Source organism: Meriones unguiculatus, chromosome 17 (assembly GCF_030254825.1).
Source record: "Meriones unguiculatus strain TT.TT164.6M chromosome 17, Bangor_MerUng_6.1, whole genome shotgun sequence".
Lineage (NCBI taxonomy): Eukaryota > Metazoa > Chordata > Mammalia > Rodentia > Muridae > Meriones > Meriones unguiculatus.
In genome coordinates this window covers 58,721,449-58,741,008 of record NC_083364.1, presented here as the reverse complement: position 1 = coordinate 58,741,008, position 19,560 = coordinate 58,721,449, and the positions used below count along the sequence as shown (strand labels likewise).

The following is a 19,560-nucleotide window of genomic DNA, read 5'->3' as shown; positions in this document are numbered from 1 at the left end:
AACTTTAGCATCTCCTTCTTCAAGATTTCTCTTCACACCCCTAGCCAGCACAGTATTCCCTATAGCCATGAGATCAAGACTTCTGAAAATTCTGCATACCTAGAGGAGCAAGCTTTCAAGGTTTCAGGAGAGCCTCCTATGTAGAAAGCCAGATTGTCTTTCTAGTACCAATACAACAAGTCTATGGCTACCATGAAAAAGACATCTGAATATTCTGTTTATTTGCTTTAGGAGTCCTATCATAGTATTCTACAGAATGTATTTCTCAAAAACTGCTGAGACACTACAGCAGAAATGCCTTCATGTGGCTGTGTTGATCACCTTTGAACTGGATTGCACCAAATTTAGACTTCTTATGCTACAGTGATTGTTTTCAGACAAGCTTTTTTTTTTTTTTAACAAATGGAAAATATTCTATTCATCACATGAATGGAACAACGTTTCTGTTCCGAGTTCTTGCTTGAGTACTGACCGATGTTTTATTAAATTGATGACAAGAATATAGGTACAGGGTGTGCTGCCAAAAATAAGGAAATGATTTAGCTGCAGAATGCATTTCTTTCTAGACCTGTAATTGCTTTCTTGCCTAATCTGTAATCCAAAGACTAAGACTAGACCAGTGAACAAATATCTACATCTCAGCAGATAGATGTAAGGGCATCAAAAAGTCCAACCATTCAATATGTCTACCAAATACAAAAGTCCCCATGAAGAAATCCACACTGAGTTCTTCCTCTCTGTCTGCTTATGAGGTGAAAGTAGAAGGAAACATCTGCTGCCTAAAATCACTGGAAAACAAAATATGAGAATTCTTAAGATACTAAGGTTTAATCATTTTTTCATTTAAAACCTAATTTCATTTAGGGTTTTTTTTCCAATTTATTTTTTTTCATTATTATTATTTTATTATTAATTACACTTTATTCATTTTGTATCCCCCATAAGCCCCTCCCTCCTCCCCTCCCGATCCCACCCTTCCTCACCTTTCTGCATGCATGCCCCTCCCCAAGTAGGGGAGGTCCTCCTCTCCTTCTTTCTGATCTTAGTCTATCAGTTCTCATCAGAAGTGGCTGCATTGTCCTCTTCTGTGGCCTGGTAAGGCTGATCCCCCCTCAGAGGGAGGTGATCAAAGAGCAGGCCAATCAGTCTATGTCAGAGGCAGTCCCTGTTCCCATTACTATGGAACCCACTCATTTAGGTTTTATGTTCAGCATTGTTTTTAAAAGATACCACCACTACCCTTCCCTTGTTTCCACAGGCTTGTTTCTATGACCACTGATCAATGTGTGCTGGAGCCATGGGCATATACAGTATGAAACTAGAATATGAGGAGTGTGGAGCAGTGTTGTAGTATGGTTTGAATCTCTCTCTCAAAATACACGTTTGGAACTTAGTACAACACTATCAGCTGGTATAAAATATAGGAGGTGACTAGATCTGGAGAGTTCCTCTAACACTAGGGAATGGGGTTAACGAGCGATACCATGGGCTTCCTAACTATCCTGCTTGGTTTCTTGTCAGTTTGGCATAAGCTAGAGTTATCTGGAAAGAGGGACCTCAACTGAGAAGATGTCTCCATCTGATTGCCTGAAGGCAAGTATGTGGACACATTTTCTGGATTAATGCCTGATGTGAGTGCACCCAGGCTCACATGAAGACCCTTGGGCAAGTGGTCTGGAGTTGTATAAGAAAGCAGGCTGAGTAAGCCATGAGGAGCAAGCATTTCTCAATGGCTTCTGCTTTGGTTTTGCCTCTAGGTTTTCCCTTGAGCCATTGCCTTACTTCCCTTGATGATGAACTGTGATCTGTGAGGCAAAATAAACCCTTTCTTTTTCAAATCCCTTTCCATCATGGTGTTTACCACACCAATAGAAACGCAACAAAGAAACCAATAAAAGGCCAAGCTTGCTCCCATCTCTCTTTTCCTTTTGCTTCCTACCATAGAAAAACATATTATGAAGTCTTTTACCAAGTGCCAATTTCTTGGTCTTAGATTTCCAAGCCTTTAGAATCACATAAAACATACATCTATGTTCGTGCTGGCTAGTATTATGTCAGCTTGACACACAAACTAGAGTTATCTGAAATGAGAGAACCTTAACTGAGAAAATATTTCCATAAGATCCAGTAGTAAGGCATTTTCTTAATTAGTTATTGATGTGGAAGGACCTACCCCATTGTGGGTGATTCCATCCCTGGGCTGGTGGTCTTGGGTTCTATAAGAAAGCAGGCTGAGCCAGCCATGGAGAGCAAGCTAGTAAGCAACACCTCTCCCTGACCTCTGCATCAGCTCCTGCTTCCGGATTTCAGCCTTGTTCTGAGTTCCTGTCCTGACTTCCTTTAGTGATGAGCAGCAATGTGGAAGTGTAAGCTGAATAAAACCTTCCCTTCCCAACTTGCTCTTTTGTCATTGCAGCGATAGAAACCCTAACTAAGACAGTAGTCTTTATGAATTACCTGGTCTAGAACATCTTCATTTTTCCCCCTCCAGTTTTTTTTTAATTCTATTTTTTTATTAATTACAGCTTATTCACTTTGTATCCTAGCTGTAGCCCCATCCCTCATTCCCTCCCAATCCCACACTCCCTCCCTCATCTCCTCCCTTGCCCTTCTCCAAATCCACTGATAGAGGAGGTCCTCCTCCCCTTCCCTCTAATCCTAGCCTATGAGGTCTCATCAGGACTGGGTGCATTGTCTTCCTCTGTGGCCTGGTGATCAAAGGAGCCAGCCACTGAGCTCATGTCAGAGACAGTCTGGGGCATCTTCTTACAGCCATACAAAACAACTAAACAAGACACACATAGGTGCAACGCAGCTGCCCATGAATGTCACCCTGGCAGTGGTGTCCTTAGGCAGTTTCTTTGCTGGCTATGTTTGCTCTGCAACTTGCTGACCCTCAATCTTGCTGCAACCTCCATCCCCACATTCCTTCTACAATTTCTGTCCTCTTCATTTAGCAAATATTTTCCGAATGTTTTCAACACACCAGAAGGTAAATATGATGCTTACGTCTCTGTAAGAGATGTTATCTTTTTCTAAAAAAAAAAAAAAAAAAAAAAAAAAAAAAAAAAATCCCATGTCTTTAAGACATCTTACATTGCACTAGCCTTGAGCAGGCTGATTAACCCTTTGTGCTATACCTTGAGCAAGGCAGTCAGAGAAGATGAAGTTGGTGCTGCTCAGTGTGAAAATAACACTGAAACGGAAATGGAAAGCCAATGGAGATAAACCAGGTGGGGTTTTGTTGTCATTCTATTGTATTTTTGTCATAAGTAGAGAAAGCCTTTGATTATGTAAAATTAAAACAGTAGCAGCAGTAGTAGGACAGAGTGTTAAATTTACCTTTTGCACTAAACCAACTCTCTCCTCATACTATATTGAAAATTAGCTTTTATTAATATCAGTGATAGCAAGAAGGCTATTATTAGAAGGTTTGTCCATGTGCTATTTTTATGGCATCTGAGTATCTATTGAGGGTTTAATTTTATTTTCAGGCCCTGGGAAGTTGCAGCTGTCCGTTTGGGGAGGAGTAAAGGGGTGTTCAAAATCTAATTTCAAGGACTCAAGAGCCAAACAACATGAGAAGCACTTGGTCATTTTAAATTCTGTTTCTAATTTGTTTTAGGCTGTCCTAATGGAAGTTACAAAACATACTGTTTCAGTCTAACATCTGGCCGAAATTGACTCTAACATGCTCCATTTGAAAGTCTTCAAAGTTTTTGGTTAACTGAAATAAGACATAAACCTCTAGTGACTGGTAATTGTGTGTGTGTTTCTGCTTAAGAACATGGATATTCAGAATGAAGGTGCTTCTTATATTCATGCTGTATAATTTTAAGACAGAAGTGTGGCCACAAGGTCTTGGTTCATTTATCTGATCAGCTTTCTATTTGACACATTCATTCCACGTTAGTGAACGGCTGTGAGTATGTGTTGGTATTAACGGGTATGGACTCCATCACACCTGCCGTGGTGCCTGGGCGTGAGGTGCTCAGTACTGGAAAGACTTCAGGTCATCCGTGTGGGGTGGCATGGTACCACAGCCGGAATACGCCTTTTAGGGACATGTGTTAGAAACTCAACCCTCAGTGCAACCATGTTGAAAGGGAACCTTTTAAAAGGAGACTACGAGGGATCCTCCATTTTGTGGGAGTAGCTCTCTTAACATAAGTTGACTTTGAATGGAAAATGAAACGGTAGAAGTAGCACCACTGTTTAAAGGAACTCAGACTCTGAGGAAAGTCGGGTCAAATGACTTAACATTTCAAAAAAAATTCAAATGTAGTACACAGGTCAATAATTGGTGGTGTTTGCCGAATTAACCAAATTAAAAAATTTTAAAGAGACAATGTATTTAAATTGAAGCCATTTGAATTTTAAATAAAACCTACTAACAAACATTAGGTTATACACAGGTACTTCACAAAAAAGGTATATAATCTATCACATACACGGAATAAATAAAAATATTACATTAAAAAGGAATAGATACCGAAAAAAGAAAAACATCACAAATATTATAAGAAGCACTTCCTCCTTACATGCATTTTACATGATGCATTTATGTTTTATATGAATAATCACAGTTTTGCTTATGATCATACATTGTCATTTTAGGGATAAAGATGGGAATGACATCACTGAAGGTACTTAACAACTGGTAGAACAAAGGAGCTAACCAATCAGAAGAGGCGATGCCTCATGTTCCTGGTATAACTTGAGTGGGCTTGCCAACAGATTACATACCTAGATATAAAAATTACTGTATGTAATATAACCAGGGGCATAAAATGGGGGTGATTTAATACACAAACTTTTAGCCTAATTATTATTTATCTTTTTAAAAGGATAACATAATGTTAAAATGCTTTTCCTGTATCGAGTACTTCTTGTAGTAAGGTGTTAGGATCATTTGTGGTTTCAAAGGTTTGGATTTCAGAATATTGAATGACAACTGCCTTCAGTGAGACTTTTACTTAAAAGTAAGACATCACATGCCTCTTGGAATACCACCTTTTAAGATCAGTCTCAGAGAAGAAACGGGTGAATATTTGGACACAGACTTGATTTGGACTGAAATATACATCTGAAATATCAAATCAACTTCAAACGTATTCTACACGACCACATCACCTAGCCAAAGGCTGCCCTGTGTGACTGCTGTGCAGCTTTCCCATGTCTCAGACTGCCTGAGCGTCAAAGTCTGTTCACGAGAGACTTTTCTGCTATCCAGAGGATTCTCATAAATAGGGTATTACAGAGCTTTAAACAGCTTTTCAATGAACTTGGGTTTTCCTTTGGAAATAACCAAGAGTTTTAAAGTACAGCTCATCCCAGCTGGCTGGATTTGGGGGTGCTCCACCTCACAGATGGAAGTGATACAACTTTGGCTCTATGTCACAGATGCAGGAAGCTCCTCCCGAGCCCTATCACAGCTGTTTATGGAAAAGAAATCAAATTCTGTTGTGGCAGAGTACCAATTATCTTTCCCAATCTCACTGAGCAACGCATCCTATATGACGTAAATAAAAATGATTGACATATGGTAGATGTAAAAGAATGAAAGAAATGACATCATTCAGTCATACAAAGATTAGGCAAGACAGATAAGAGGGTAGGGGATAAGATTTGATCCCTAGGAAACCATTTGCAACAAAGAATGAAGAATGCTCTGCAAGAGAACAGGAACTATGCAGTGTAGCAGGTTTGTTTTTCATATATAATAATGACTGGACTTCAGAAAGACCAAAACCAAAGAGACATTCAAGAGTGTCACGGGTCAAGCCATGCTACCAAGCTAACTAATTGCTTAGAAAAATGCAGAGCCTTTCTGTATACCACAGCAAAGGGAAGTCCATAGAGTTTAGAGTTTAATTACTGCAAAAACTAAAATTAAAAGAAAAATATATACATTTATCTGTTGTGTGCTGAGGGAAAGGCTTTGATAACCATAACACAACTGAAGATATAATGAAAGTCTAATCACTTGATGAAACACATTTCAAGATGTGACTATTTTGACAATTGTGACTAAGAAAGTTGATAGAAAATATAAGAAAAATACTTTCTAGATAGCATCACAAAGGTTCCTTTAGTCCATATAGTCTTTAGTCAGGAAAAAAAAAATCATACAATTCCCATTAACAAGAGCCACAACTAATGGCCACTGAATGGAAAACAAAAGCAAAGATCGTACCACTTTCACAGAAATGGAAATTAATATAACATATTACCCAAAATGTTAGTGGGACAAATACGCACTATTAATAAGCAAGGTAAGCTCTTGGTTATCTACTTGTTATCTACTTGTAAGATTGCAAGCTGGGATAATCTTCTTGGAAAGAAATTTGCCCATTCACACTAAAGAGCCTTAAAAATGTTTAAAATCTAAACTGCCAATAGGCATTTTAATTATTTCACTCAAATTAAAAATCAATTACAAATAATTAAAATGCTTATAACCTGGAAATTGAATAAGTCAATGATCATGTAGTTTGGATTATGCAATCCACAGATAATAATGTCATAAACTCTGTGTTGGACTGGGATACAAATCCTGTACACCAACCCAACCCATGCAACTTCCTTCCATCTAAGTCATACTTAACCTTTAGGCTGAGCTTTTTACATGCTGTGTTCTGCTCTGTCCACATCAGACACAGAACTAACATGTCCAGATCTCATTGCAAAAAAAAAAAAAAAAAAATTATGAAAAAGCAAAGCAGCGTCTCCCAACAAATTCCACCAGTCTTAGAAATGTTCTCCATGAGAATTACCAGATGAGCCCCAGGACACAGAATTTAAAAGAACAATCATAAACTCCATCAAGGAATTCGATGGCTGTAAAGAAGACACAGAGAAGCAGTTCAATGAACTTAAGAAATAAACACTTCAGTGATGCCTAAGAAACACAGACATATGTAAATGATGAAGACAATACAGAATGGAATTCCATAAATATATAGAAACATTAAAGCAGATTTAATCTTAAATAAAGATGGAATTTAAAACCCCAATAGCCCAACTCAGAAAACCCAAGGGAAAGTCTCACAAGTAGCATGAAGCAAGCAGAAGATAAAATACCAGGACTTCACTACCTTAAACACATATGCACCAAAATCTAGAGGAACCAATTTTATGAAAATTGTCTGTACCCAATTTTCTAAAAAGTATGCTACTGAGACATTTTTAAAATGTTTATTGTCCCTATCAATTAGGAAAATCCAGGTCAAAACAACTTTGAGAGTTCAAGATACTGCAGTCAGAATGGAAAAGGTCAATGGAACAACCAACAAATGCTAGAGGAGTGCCAGAAAATGGAAGCCTTCATTCATTGTTGGTGGAATTGCAATGTGATCCAGGCACTATGGAAGTCAGTATGGAGAATTCTTAAAATGCTAAAAAACAGTAAATAAATCTACCATATGACCCAGCAATGCATATTCCCAAAGTTATATACTCAAAGGCATATACCCAAAGGACTCCACAGATATTTGCCCCCCTGTGTTTATTGGTGCTCTATTCACAATAGTCAGGAAATAGGAACAACCTAAATGCCCTTCAACTGACAAATAGAAAATGAAAAAGTGGTATAAAATACTATTTGTCTATGGGAAAAGAATGAGTAATGAACTTTGCAGGTAAATGGATGGAACTAGAAACAACCATATTTAGTTAGGTACCCAGACCCAGAAAAGTAAATGTGACATGTTCTCTCTCATAGGAGGATCCTAGCACCAGTCTTCAGATACGAGTATACATCCTGGAATAACTACAAATGAAAAGATAGCAAAAAGAAGCCATCGTCCCAGGATAAGAAAATTGGGGAGAAGGGAATAGAAGTGTTCAGGTTATCTGATCAGAAAAGTGAAAAGAACCCTTCATGCACATCTGGCTGGGAGAGCCTTCTCAAGCTCTACAATTCCAACACATGGTAACTCAGGTCCATATCAAATTCCCATTTTCTCACCCTGCTGCCTCTCTACCTGTTTGATAGCAAAGCACATTTCACCTTACACTCGAGTATGAAACACAAGTATCTCTCTCTCTCTCTCTCTCTCTCTCTCTCTCTCTCTCTCTCTCGTGGCTTTAATCAATGTCATAATTGATGGGATGATTCCTGAGGACCCCTTTGCTGAACTGAGAGAAAATGGCATGTAGACCTATGAGTTTCAGGGAGGGTCGAAGGTGGGAACTGTAAGGCTCAAAACATACAAAACATTTACTGAACCGAGCAGAGGTTGGGCACATTTCAAACAACCAAACTGGTTGTTTCATCATTTCAAAATGTGGAAAGATCTGAGCTTTACCAGTGTCTCTAGGGCATGTAGCTATCAATCAGCTCTAAAGTGTTATATGAAAAACAACTCACCCAGTGGTTAACAATAATTGCTGCTTTTCCACAGGACCAGGATTAGATTACTAGTACCCACAGGTATCTGTACACATGTGGTGTACATATTTATTTATTTATTTATTTCTCTCTCTCTCTCTCTCTCTCTCTCACACACACACATTAGATGAGCAAACCTTTTTAAAATTTTGCAAGACAATTGGCACAGGAGACAACTTCCTGAACAGAACACCAACAGCATAGGCTCTAAGATCAACAATCAATAAATGGGACCTCATGAAACTGAAAAACTTCTGTAAAGCATAGACATTGTTGTCAGAACAAAACAACAGCCTACATATTGGGGAAAGATCTTCACCAACCCTATATCTGACACAGGGCTGATATCCAGAAAAAATAAAGAACTAAAGAAGTTAAAAAGCAACAACTCCAGTAATCCAATTAAAAAAGGGGTACAGAGTAAACAGAAAATTCTCAACAGAGGAATATCAAATGACAGAGAAACGCTGAAAGAAATGTTCAATGCTTTTAGTCATCAGGGAAATGCAAATCAAAATGACCCTGAGATTTCACCTTATTCCCATCAGAATGGCTAAGATCAAAAACTCAAGTGACAATGCATTCTGGAGAGGATGTGGAGAAAGGGGAACCTTCATCCATTGCTAGTGGGAATATAAACTTATACAACCACTTTGGAAATCAAACTGGCACTTTCTCAGACAACAGGAATAGTGCTTCCTCAAGATCCAGCTATACCAGATATATATAGGCATATATCCAAAAGATGCTCAAGTATACAACAAGGACATTTGCTCAACCATGTTTGTAGCATCTCTATTCCTAATAGCCAGAAGCTGGAAACAACCCAGATGTCCCTCAACAGAGGAATGGATACAGAAATGTGGTACATTTACACAATGGAATACTACTCAGCAATCAAAAACAAGGAAATCACGAAATTTGCAGGCAAGTGGTGGGATCTAGAAAAGAACATCCTGAGTGAGGTATCCCAGAAGCAGAAAGAAACAAATGGTATATACTCACTTATCAGTGGATATTAGACATATAATATAGGATAAACATACTAAAATCTGTATACCTAAAGAAGCTAAGGAAGAAGGAGGACCCTGGGTTAAGATGTTCAATTCTCATTCAGAAAGGCAAATGGGATGGACATCAGAACAGGGAGAATAAAGGGAACAGTACAGGAGCCTACCACAGAGGGCCTCTGTAAGACTCTACCCAGCAGGGTATCCAAGCAGAGGCTGAGACTCATGGTTAAACTTTGGGCAGAGTACAGGTAATCTTATGAAAAAAAAAAGGGGGGGGAGAGATAGAAAGATCTGGAGGGGACAGGAGGTCCGCAAGGAGAGAAAAAAATCTGGGCACAGAAGTCCTTTCTGAGTCTGTTACGCCAACCAAGGACCATGCATGGAGATAACCTAAAACCTCTGCACAGATGTAGCCCATGGCAGCTCAGTCTCCAAGTGGATTCCCTAGTAATGGGAACAGGGACTGTCTCTGACATGAACTCAATGGCTGGCTCTTTGATCACCTCCCTCTGAGGGGGGAGCAGCCTTACCAGGCCACAGAAGAAGACAATGCAGCCAGTCCTGATGAGAACAGATAGACTAGGATCAGAGGGAAGGGGTGGAGGACCTCCCCTATCAGTGGACTTGGGGAGGGGAAAAGGAGGAGATGAGGGAGGGAGGGTAGGATTGGGAGAGGATAGGGAGAAGGCTACAGCTAGGATACAAAGTGAATAAACTGTAATTAATAAAATAATAGATATATTTTAAAAAATTTACAAGAATGAGCAAAATCTCAAAATACTCTAGATATTCAAACACTAGAATAAATGAATTGAATCTATGAATTATAGAGCTTTAAACAATTTAGAAATGGGTTTGAGAGCATATTTCTATGATTTTCAGAAAAAAAAAAACCCAGCTAATTCCTAAATCATTAACTATTTTACCCAGAGTCTAGTAGACAATCCCAGCACCTCACAGTAGGGCTGTCCCCTCACCTAAGTAGAAATACAATGCAGATATAATTATCTTTAAAGAAAATTCTTAATAATAATAAATTGGCACCTACCACTGTGTGGACCTGGTCATAAGTGCTCTGGATTTTCCCATTTACTTTGTTTTTACCTGAAAACAAGGAGAAAAATGACACTATTTTTATTACTTCTGCCCCTTGATCAATTCTAGCTCACTGTGAGGCTAATTCCAAGTCACACTCTATTTTGGCATGCAGTTTCATTCACTGTCATTTCAGATATTGGTTCCAATGATGTGTAAGTACAAAGGTCAGGAAAAGAAGTTCAGGACTCCCTGTGGTAGGCTGTGTCCATTTCCGCTGGCCTATCTTCCCATGTGATTTTTACACATATTGGCATTTTATTTGTTCAGCTCAGATGCTGTTCATAGGCCAAATATATATTTCAAAGTACTTCAATGACATAGCTGGAAACATAAAGTTGTTCATTATCTATTTTAAAAAATCACATTATAAAAAATTCAGAATTCTCAATGTTTAAATTCTATTCCTTTTGTATTTTCTTAAGTACCCGAACATGTTAACTATTGAAAAGGAACTTATTTCATATCATATAGCTATTAAAATGATTTAAAGTAGAAAATTAGAAAAAAATTTTCTTGGACCAAGTACATACTTACTTCCAACAATAGTTTTATGATTGAAAATCTTACTCCAAATTCCACCTTCTATATTGTCTTTCACACCAAATTCATAAACTGTGTTGGGCTTTAGATTTTCCACAATTGTTTCAGTGGCTGGACAGAGTTGAAAAATCCATTTCTTTTCTTTATCTTTTTCTCTATATCGAATTGTATAAAGTCTGTTGAATGAAGATATGATGGTTAAAAAACACAGGGATATTCAAAATGTAAGTCCAAGCTTTTAAAATTCATTTTATTTATGAGTATATGCATTTGTATTAGCATATACTCTTGCTGTTGTATGCAGGCATTTATGTGTATGTATGTGTGTGCAAAGAACCCAGAACGCATTGCTGTATCTCTCAGGACTAGGGTTATAGGTGTTTGTGAGATGTTACTTCCACGCTGGGACCTAAATTCTGGTCCTCACGATTGGGCAGAAAGAGCTCTCAATTGCTGAGTCATCCATCCAGCTCCTTCAAGTGTCTTCATACACAAGAGTCTTCAATCAGATGACTATATTAAACACATATTGAACTGTTAAGAGTTTTTAAATCTTAAGAGAATATAATTTTTCATTTTAAATTTTAACTTTCAAATAGGGTTTCCATGTAGCAGCACAGTTAGGCACCAACAGAACTTCAGAATTCCAGTACAGTTGTTAGCTACATAGGGAAATGAAAGAGAAAAGGCTAGGTAACCATCCCTTTCTGATTGCATAAAAAACAGAACCAAGGTGTTTTAAATAATGCACTCATTTCATATTTTGAGGAATTCAAGCCTTATTATTCCATGGAGGGTGTATTAAAAGTAATATATTTTTTCAATTTGGTAAAAGACCCACCTGAGGATTTATGGTATAAACAGGACTATAATTTTTTTAAGAGTATAACACAATTATTGCTATTTTAAAAAGCAAAATTAATAGTTAAAATTTCAGATCACCATTACATATTTGCTTCAGGCCACACAATACTCCAATGTAGATGTTATAGTAAGATACTCCCCAGCGCCAGGCTTTTCATGTCTAGTCTATGATAGGCTGTCACATTTAACTATCACAAAAAATATCTTGGATGGCAGAAATTGTTAATCCCATTTTATAAATGTAAACACTATCCTTCAGAATCATTGTCAGGCTTTCCTAGTATTTCCAGCTAGTATCTTTTACCTCTGATGGCCACCGAACCACAAACCAAAGAAAGTGCCACTGGCTACATTTTTGACAGCCCTACTAAGCCAGGCTGGAGGTCAGAAGAGCAGGTTTCACACCACTGCATAGACCGATGAGAATAAACTGATACAGCAGAATCAGCACGTGTTCACAAATGGCACACTGGATAAAATCGCAAACCGAAAGTGAAGTGTATGGGTTTCCATCATTTACAGAACTATGAACACAATTTTTTTCTATATTATTCGTGGAACTATAAAGATAACAAAGAGTGGGAGAAAGTCATATTTATAGTGGATCTTTGACTTCTAGTGAGCAGGCTAGGAGATAAACTGGTACCAGAGGTGGTCTTGACAGATAAGCAATTCCTTTTTATTTTTAAATAAACATTTTACACCAATAGAACAAAATAATAATTGCCTATTTGATGATGGAAGCAAGCAGTAACTATATACTATTTTAGGGCTTTTAAAAATACCTTTATTTCTTTTTCTCAAAATTTAGAACGATCCCCCTACTCTATAGCTAATAAAGCTAAATTAACTACAATTCAAGTTAACTGGTTTCACTTAAAGGTTTTTAGGTCATTCATTTACTCAAGTCAACTTACCAGGCAACCTGTAGTGACTAAGTTTACTTTAACACTCTTTAGTTTTTCTAGTTTCTTGGTGACACAAATACAGTCGCCCAAAATCTTAAGAAGTGGGGGCCAGGACTGAACTTAAATTGTAACTGAGAATTTTCGGAGAGTCAGAGCAGGGTAGTAAGCCAAGGTTAGCCCTTCTACATGGGGGAGACTATGTTCCCAACTCCCATGTCCATAAACTCAGGAGGAGCCTGAGAGTTGAGTAACATAGAGAGAAGAGTCAGGGAGAGCCTTGGTGTATGCAGCCTACTCTCTTACTAGTTGCAGAGCCTGGAGACGCTAGCATCCACTCAATTAGCTTGCTTTTTCCCCACTAAAAGCTACTCTTGGGTTCCAATCCCCCACTCCAAAATAGCAGAAAGCCCGGTGAGTGACGGGGGCTATTCCAGCCAGAATTTTCATGGCTACCAGTAACAAATGTTATAGGATACGAGTCCTCTGTGTCTTGTAAGTCAAAATCTCAACAGTGATTTACGAAATGAATCTCTTTGACAAGTGTGCTACATGGAATTTTTGTTGCCCTCCTCTTTTCCTCCCCCAACCCTGTCCTGGCTCTTAAGGGACTTTAGAGAAATAGTGAGAAGCTAAAATCAGAACATATGGGCCCACAACTCTGCCTCTATAGTAGGAATATATTCCTGTGGACTTAACTTCAGGCACGAGTCACGATCCCATTGGTAGACTTGCTGCCAGGGGCCAGATCCACGGCTTTCAAATTAGCTTAATTTTATATAGCCTTCCAATGGAAAAAAAAAAAATGGGACAAAATACTCCATGCTTTCCAAAGATCCTCAACTTCACATTAAAAATAATTCAGCCTGTAAAGTTCATTTATTTCAATTACAATACAATACAATTCTCTTAAATGAATTTTTTCAGTATACAAGTCACTGTGCCCCACCCCCCATCTATAGCATCTAAGCTGGCCTTTCTTCACACCATCTAAATTGTTAAATGCATAAGGCAGGCAGTTTCTAAGTCTTAAAGAAGAGAGCAGATGTTATGCTGGAAGTGGTGAAGTAAATTCTTCTTCATTTTAAAACAAAATGAGCCTCTTGAGACTGAGTACTGCTTTATAATCTAAAATGGAGCACTCAGTAGGTGCTCCATCAAAGATTGTGCAACGAACAGGATAGATGACTAGTTTCTTCTCAGTCCATTTTAAAATTAGATTGTAAGTGATATCAATGCAATATTTCACTCATCAGAAAGGAGCAATTTAAGCTAGTGGGTCTATAGCTATATTTTGCAAATTGACTTTTCCTAAGGCTCGCTCAACAAAATAAACCTTTTCCCTAAAATTGTCACAAGTTGAGGCAAAACACAGTAAAAGCTTGTATTACAAAAGAACTAAGATTCTTGCTGACCTCAGTTTTTCTGAAAACTTTATAGAGTTAGAAGAGACCCTGGGGCAGCTGCAGCTGGATGATAATCAAATCCTTCATTCTCTTTTCTGAGTCTTAAGCTATACTTTCTGGTCTGCCCTGAATTCTCTTTCTGATCTGGTGCTTGGCAAAAGTAAATGAAAATAAACATAAAATGACCCAGAATCAGAGAACAGTCAATTTAGTATTGCTCAAGGATTTTTAGCTTGTTGTAGTCAACATGCTCCTCATTGTCTGATAGTGATCTGGAATCAAATGTTGGTTTTGGGAGATTTTGTGAATAATAGCATTGAAGTACAACCATATAGAAAGGCAATGGGTCTTTTTAAAATACAGACAGCAAGCTGGAGCACGGTGGTGCTCACTTATAATCAAAAGACTAAGCTAGAAGATCGCAAGGGCTTTTCTGGGCTACCCTGGGCTATGCTGAGCTACACAGAAAAAGCCTCTTTAAAAAAAAAGTCCACATGGTCTTAAATGGTAGGTAGTGGCTTGACCATTAGCCCACTGCTAACAGTAGTCTCAGGGGAGCTGTTCCTTCATAAATAAATTTTCTCAACAAGTTTGGGAACTAAACACCTTTTGAGACTCTGTTTATAGAAATTTATTTCAGCAACAGATTAGCTATTCTATTCTAAAACCCTCCCTGAGGCAAAAACTAAATCTGTGATGTAGCAGCTGGCAGTTAACTATACTTAGGGGAAAAGCAAAGACCATCAAATTTATTCCTTGCAAACTCTCCCATCATTAGCCACTTTATGGACTATACTTTTCCAGCAAGACTTAGGTTTTGACACAACTGTTACTTCCCAAAACATGGGCCCTGTATCTTTTCTCTAGCCTTGTATCTAAGGGTTCCTCCTAACATCCCTTTGTTAATGTTCTTTCTCTACAGCAAGTGTAGCCCCCCATAGAATTCTGCCCTCACTCCATCCTCTTCCTGCATTTCTTTCCTTTGTTGTAATTTCAGGAGATAAGATACAATCTTTTTCTCTCAAAAGTAAACTTCTTGGTAATTTATTCCAGTTTCTTACTTTGTAAGCACATCAACTTTTCCTTTGATCTTTTTTCTAGTTTTTTTAAGGGTTATTTATTTATTTTCTATAGCTGAATTCTCTATCTGCATGTACACCTGCATGGCAGAACTGGTATCAGATCCCTGTATAGATGTTGTGAGCCACCATGTGGTTGTTAGGAATTGAACTCAGGACCACTGAAAGAGCAGACAGTGCTCTTAATCTCTGAGCCATTTCTCCAGCCCCCTCCTTTGATCATCTAAGGAAGTTGCACAGGTGTTTTGAGATCTAAAGCAACAATCAAGTTATCACTTTTGGAACAATGTCATTGTATTTCACCATAAGTGTAATCTACTTTCTTCCACTTCTTAATAATAAAAGACATCCACATTCTTTTGTCCACTGTAGTGTGGCCTCTTTAGCAGACTGAACGCTTCTAATGACAAAGTACAGTAAATTTTATCTAAGCTTCTATGAGTTTCTCATCTACCTTAAAATCTTCCCTGAGTCCAGTCTTTGCATAACTCACATTTCTGTGAGCTCCTGAGTCCCTTCATGTCTAATATTTTTATCAATTTGTATATGTTTTCCTACATTATTTTTCTTGCACTCTTTTTTTTTCTATTCTTAAAAAGCATTTATTTAAGGACAAGCATATTACCTTTGAATGCTTGTGGTAATTTTCAAACTGATCATCTGGCCATTAATTTTAAAAGATAAGAATAGCAGCTTGGAAAAGTCTACTGGACTTAGTAATTAATAGCTTACTGATAACTAAGAGGACTCAGGGAAACAGTAGGAAGAGGTGGGAGACAATGAGAAGAAATGGAAATGCTACAGAAATCACAAATGTAAGAGTAGCCTTGAGGATTAAGAAAGGAGGAACTCAGCAATTAAAAACAAGGAAATCATGAAATTTGCAGGCCAATGGTAGGACCTGGAAGAGATCATCCTGAGTGAGGTATCCCAGAAGCAGAAAGACACACAAGGTAAATACTCACTTATAAGTGGATACTCGACCTATAAGTAGGATAAACATACTAAAATCTCTATACCTAAAGAAGCTAAACAAGAAAGAGGACCCCAGGTAAAATGATCAATCCTCACTTATAAAGACAAATGGGATAGACGTTGGAAGTGGGAGAAAACAAGAAACAGGACAGGAGCTGATCATAGAGGGCCTCTGAAAGACTCTACCTAGCAGTGTATCAAAGCAGATGCTGAGACTCATAACCAAACCTTGGGCAGAGTGCAGGGAATCCTATGAAAGAAGGGGGAATTAGTATAACTTGGAGAGGATAGGAGCTCCACAAGGACCAAATATATCTGGGCACAGGGGTCTTTTCTGAGACTGGTTCTCCAACCAAGGACCATGCATAGATATAACCTAGAACCCCTGCTCAGACGTAGCCCATGGCAGCTCAGCAACCAAGTGGGTTTCCCTAGTAAGGGAAACAGGGACTATCTCTGACATGAATTCAGTAGCTTGCTCTTTGACCACTCCCACTGTGGGAGGAGCAGCCTTGCTAGGCCACAGAGGAGGACAATGCAGCCAGTCCTGATGAGACTGATAAGCTAGGTTGGATGGAAGGGGAAGTGGACCTCCCCTATCAGTGGACTTGCAGAGATCCATTGAAGGAGATGAGGAAGGGAGGGTAGGATTGGGAGGGAATGAGGAAGGGGCCTACAGCTGGGATGCAAAACAAATAAAATGTAATTAATGTAAAAAAATAAAAATTTAATTAAAAAAAGAAAAGAGATTGAAAAGAAGTATGGAAGACAAAACAGGGTGAAGACAAGTTTTCTTGGGGCAAATGTGGCTATGTAAATCTTGAGTCTATTTTCATGCAGTAGGCAGGAGACCAGTGACAATGAAGGGGCAACTGAAAGAGAGAAGAGACTGACCACCAAGGAACCAAAGGCTTAAAGGATATGGGAAGAAATGGAATCAGGAGTACTGAAGTCAGAGACATGATTCTTGGAGGAGATAGATGTGATGGCAAGATGGAAGAATGGGGAAGACAAAGAAACAATCAATGTTAAAACAAATTTTGGATTAAAAATCTTTCCTCTATATCAACTTGGAATGTTCTCTTTTGATCGTAGATAGGTTGAAGACAAATGTTACCTTCTTCCATTCAAAGTCTATTGAGCACAAGCCATTAATAAAACACATCTCCTTTTCAGCATGAACTGTGAAAAGACTCCAAAATCATGGGAGACACAGACAGACTGCACGCAAGCAGAAATAGAAATGGGTAGCAAAGCTAGAGCCCATGAATATAGCCAAGCTTAAACCAGAACACAAGACTTCCTGGAAATTTACTAACTCAGGGCTTTAATATGGAAAGCCCAAAGTCAAGGCATAAGGGAACAGCTTGCCTGATACATTCTCTGCACAAGATATCAGAGTTTTCTAGAAACCCAATGTTAAAGGGTTTTTATAAATCAGTTCTTACAAAAGGACTTAAAGCAACCCCATTGGTGCTTCTGTGGCAAGCCAAGGGCAGTGAGATTCCAGTAGCTTTTAAAGAAGGTATTGCTGAAAGAAAATCTCAGCTATATTAGTCTTCTACTTTTCAAGACATAATCATCTTTTTTAGCTGTTATTGCTTATTCTAACTTAGGTCTAATCTCATAAAAAGGCACCACGAATATATGAGAATAGACTTCCCTAACTCTGTTTCTAATTACTTGCAGTTCTGGCAGATGGATTTGGGTGTTTATAATGTGTACAGTATTTCCAAATGATTTTAAACAAGCACTACTCATTTTTCTCAAACATGACAAAAGCTTTAGAATGGCAGCTCATTATTAACTGTGCCAACCTGGGACCAAAGAGGCCTGGAGAAGCAGAATTCACAAGTACTTAAAATACTCCTTTTCGGCCATTACTTTTTAATTCTTCTCCAAGTCATATCTTTACAGGTCCCTATTTTTATAACTCAGTTTTGAAAAGATGTAATCGTTTTAACATGATACTTACTGAATCTTCTGAATGCTTTACTCAAAGCAGAATCTTAAATACTATGATTTGATATACATGGCTACACTTATTTAATGACAAGAGCAGGGCCAGAATTGGTGAGCCACCAGGAAGGGTGAGACGTATTTGAGGTCTGAGTCACATAAGTCTTAAAAGTCTACCTCTTCTCCAACCAACCCTCTCTAAACTCTCTGTCAGACTGTGCTGCCAACTATGGCAACCTCCGTCCCTCAGAACCAAGTGCAAAGAAAGTCTTTGTGGAAAGGTCAGTATTACCCAAGCATAGATGAAGGAAAGTCACGAGGTGCTAGATGACACTTGTTGCACATGCTCCAAGAATTCCCCTGGCTGCCACTGATCTTGGTGGAACATACCACTTCAAGGATTCATCAATCAAGCTAAGCAACCATTAGAACAAAACTGCATTGTGCAGTAAGAATATCAAATTGCCTTCCTTCTTCTTCTGTCCATCACTCTACTCTTTTTTGTGTAAGAGGGTTTTTAAAAGGGAAAAAAAAACAACCCACACATTATTTTCTCAGTGTTGGCATGCCGGACTATTCCACTAAAAACTGGAATTATTGTAAAACAAATATGCACTTTCAAGAGTCTATTTTCCAAGTAAAATAAGTCATGGGCTTAGTGGTGGGTGAAATAAGGAATATTTCAGATTCTTTGAAACATTTTAAAATTATTTTTTAAAACAGTTTTGGAAATAATCATCCACATGCTTTTTTTTTTTTCCAAATATTTTATCCCTCGAGGACCATGGACATCGGAAGGAAAATCTGATTTCATTTCTTTTTAGTTTATATTTCCTAATCAAAGTAATTTAAAAAGCACTTATGAGAACTTGCAAAGACTTTTTAAAAGGCTTTTTATTTCACGCTTAGTTTAGACAAGAATAAACCCTACAAAAATAATCTCACAGCCCAAAAGCTCATATAAAGTGCTCAGCTATCCTTAGTGCACAGGACACACGTGTTGAGGTAATGGGTCACTAGTACTCCAGGAGAGCTAGGATGCAAAATGCCACAACACAAAATGGGAAGAGGATTTGCAGCAAGCAGAACTCTCACACCCTGCTGAAGGGAATGCATGCATTTCTGCAATTCAGCAACTCCAGATGAGGTACTTTCCTCCTAAGAGAGATTAAATCATATACTCAAATTCTTGTATAAAAAATGTTTATAGAAGCTATAGTCATTAAATCACCAACACCGTTACTTTTATTTTATGTACATTGGTATTTTACTTGCATGTATGTATATTAGTCACATGTGTGCAGTGCCCTCAGAGGCAGAGGTTCTAGG

At 38.2% G+C, this 19,560-nt stretch overlaps 1 protein-coding gene across 12 annotated transcripts in view; it reads right to left on the bottom strand.

Annotated features, from left to right (window-relative positions):
- Positions 1-19,560, bottom strand: part of Abi3bp (ABI family member 3 binding protein) — a 210,431-nt gene that overhangs the window by 108,798 nt on the left and 82,073 nt on the right. For all 12 annotated transcript variants that reach the window (XM_021634091.2, XM_060370558.1, XM_060370560.1 and 9 more), the window contains exons 5-6: positions 11,038-11,219; positions 10,454-10,509 (exon numbers count right to left, since the gene is read on the bottom strand). In XM_021634091.2, coding sequence (XP_021489766.1) covers positions 10,454-10,509; positions 11,038-11,219 — 238 coding nt within the window. The remainder of the gene's footprint in view (positions 1-10,453; positions 10,510-11,037; positions 11,220-19,560) is intronic.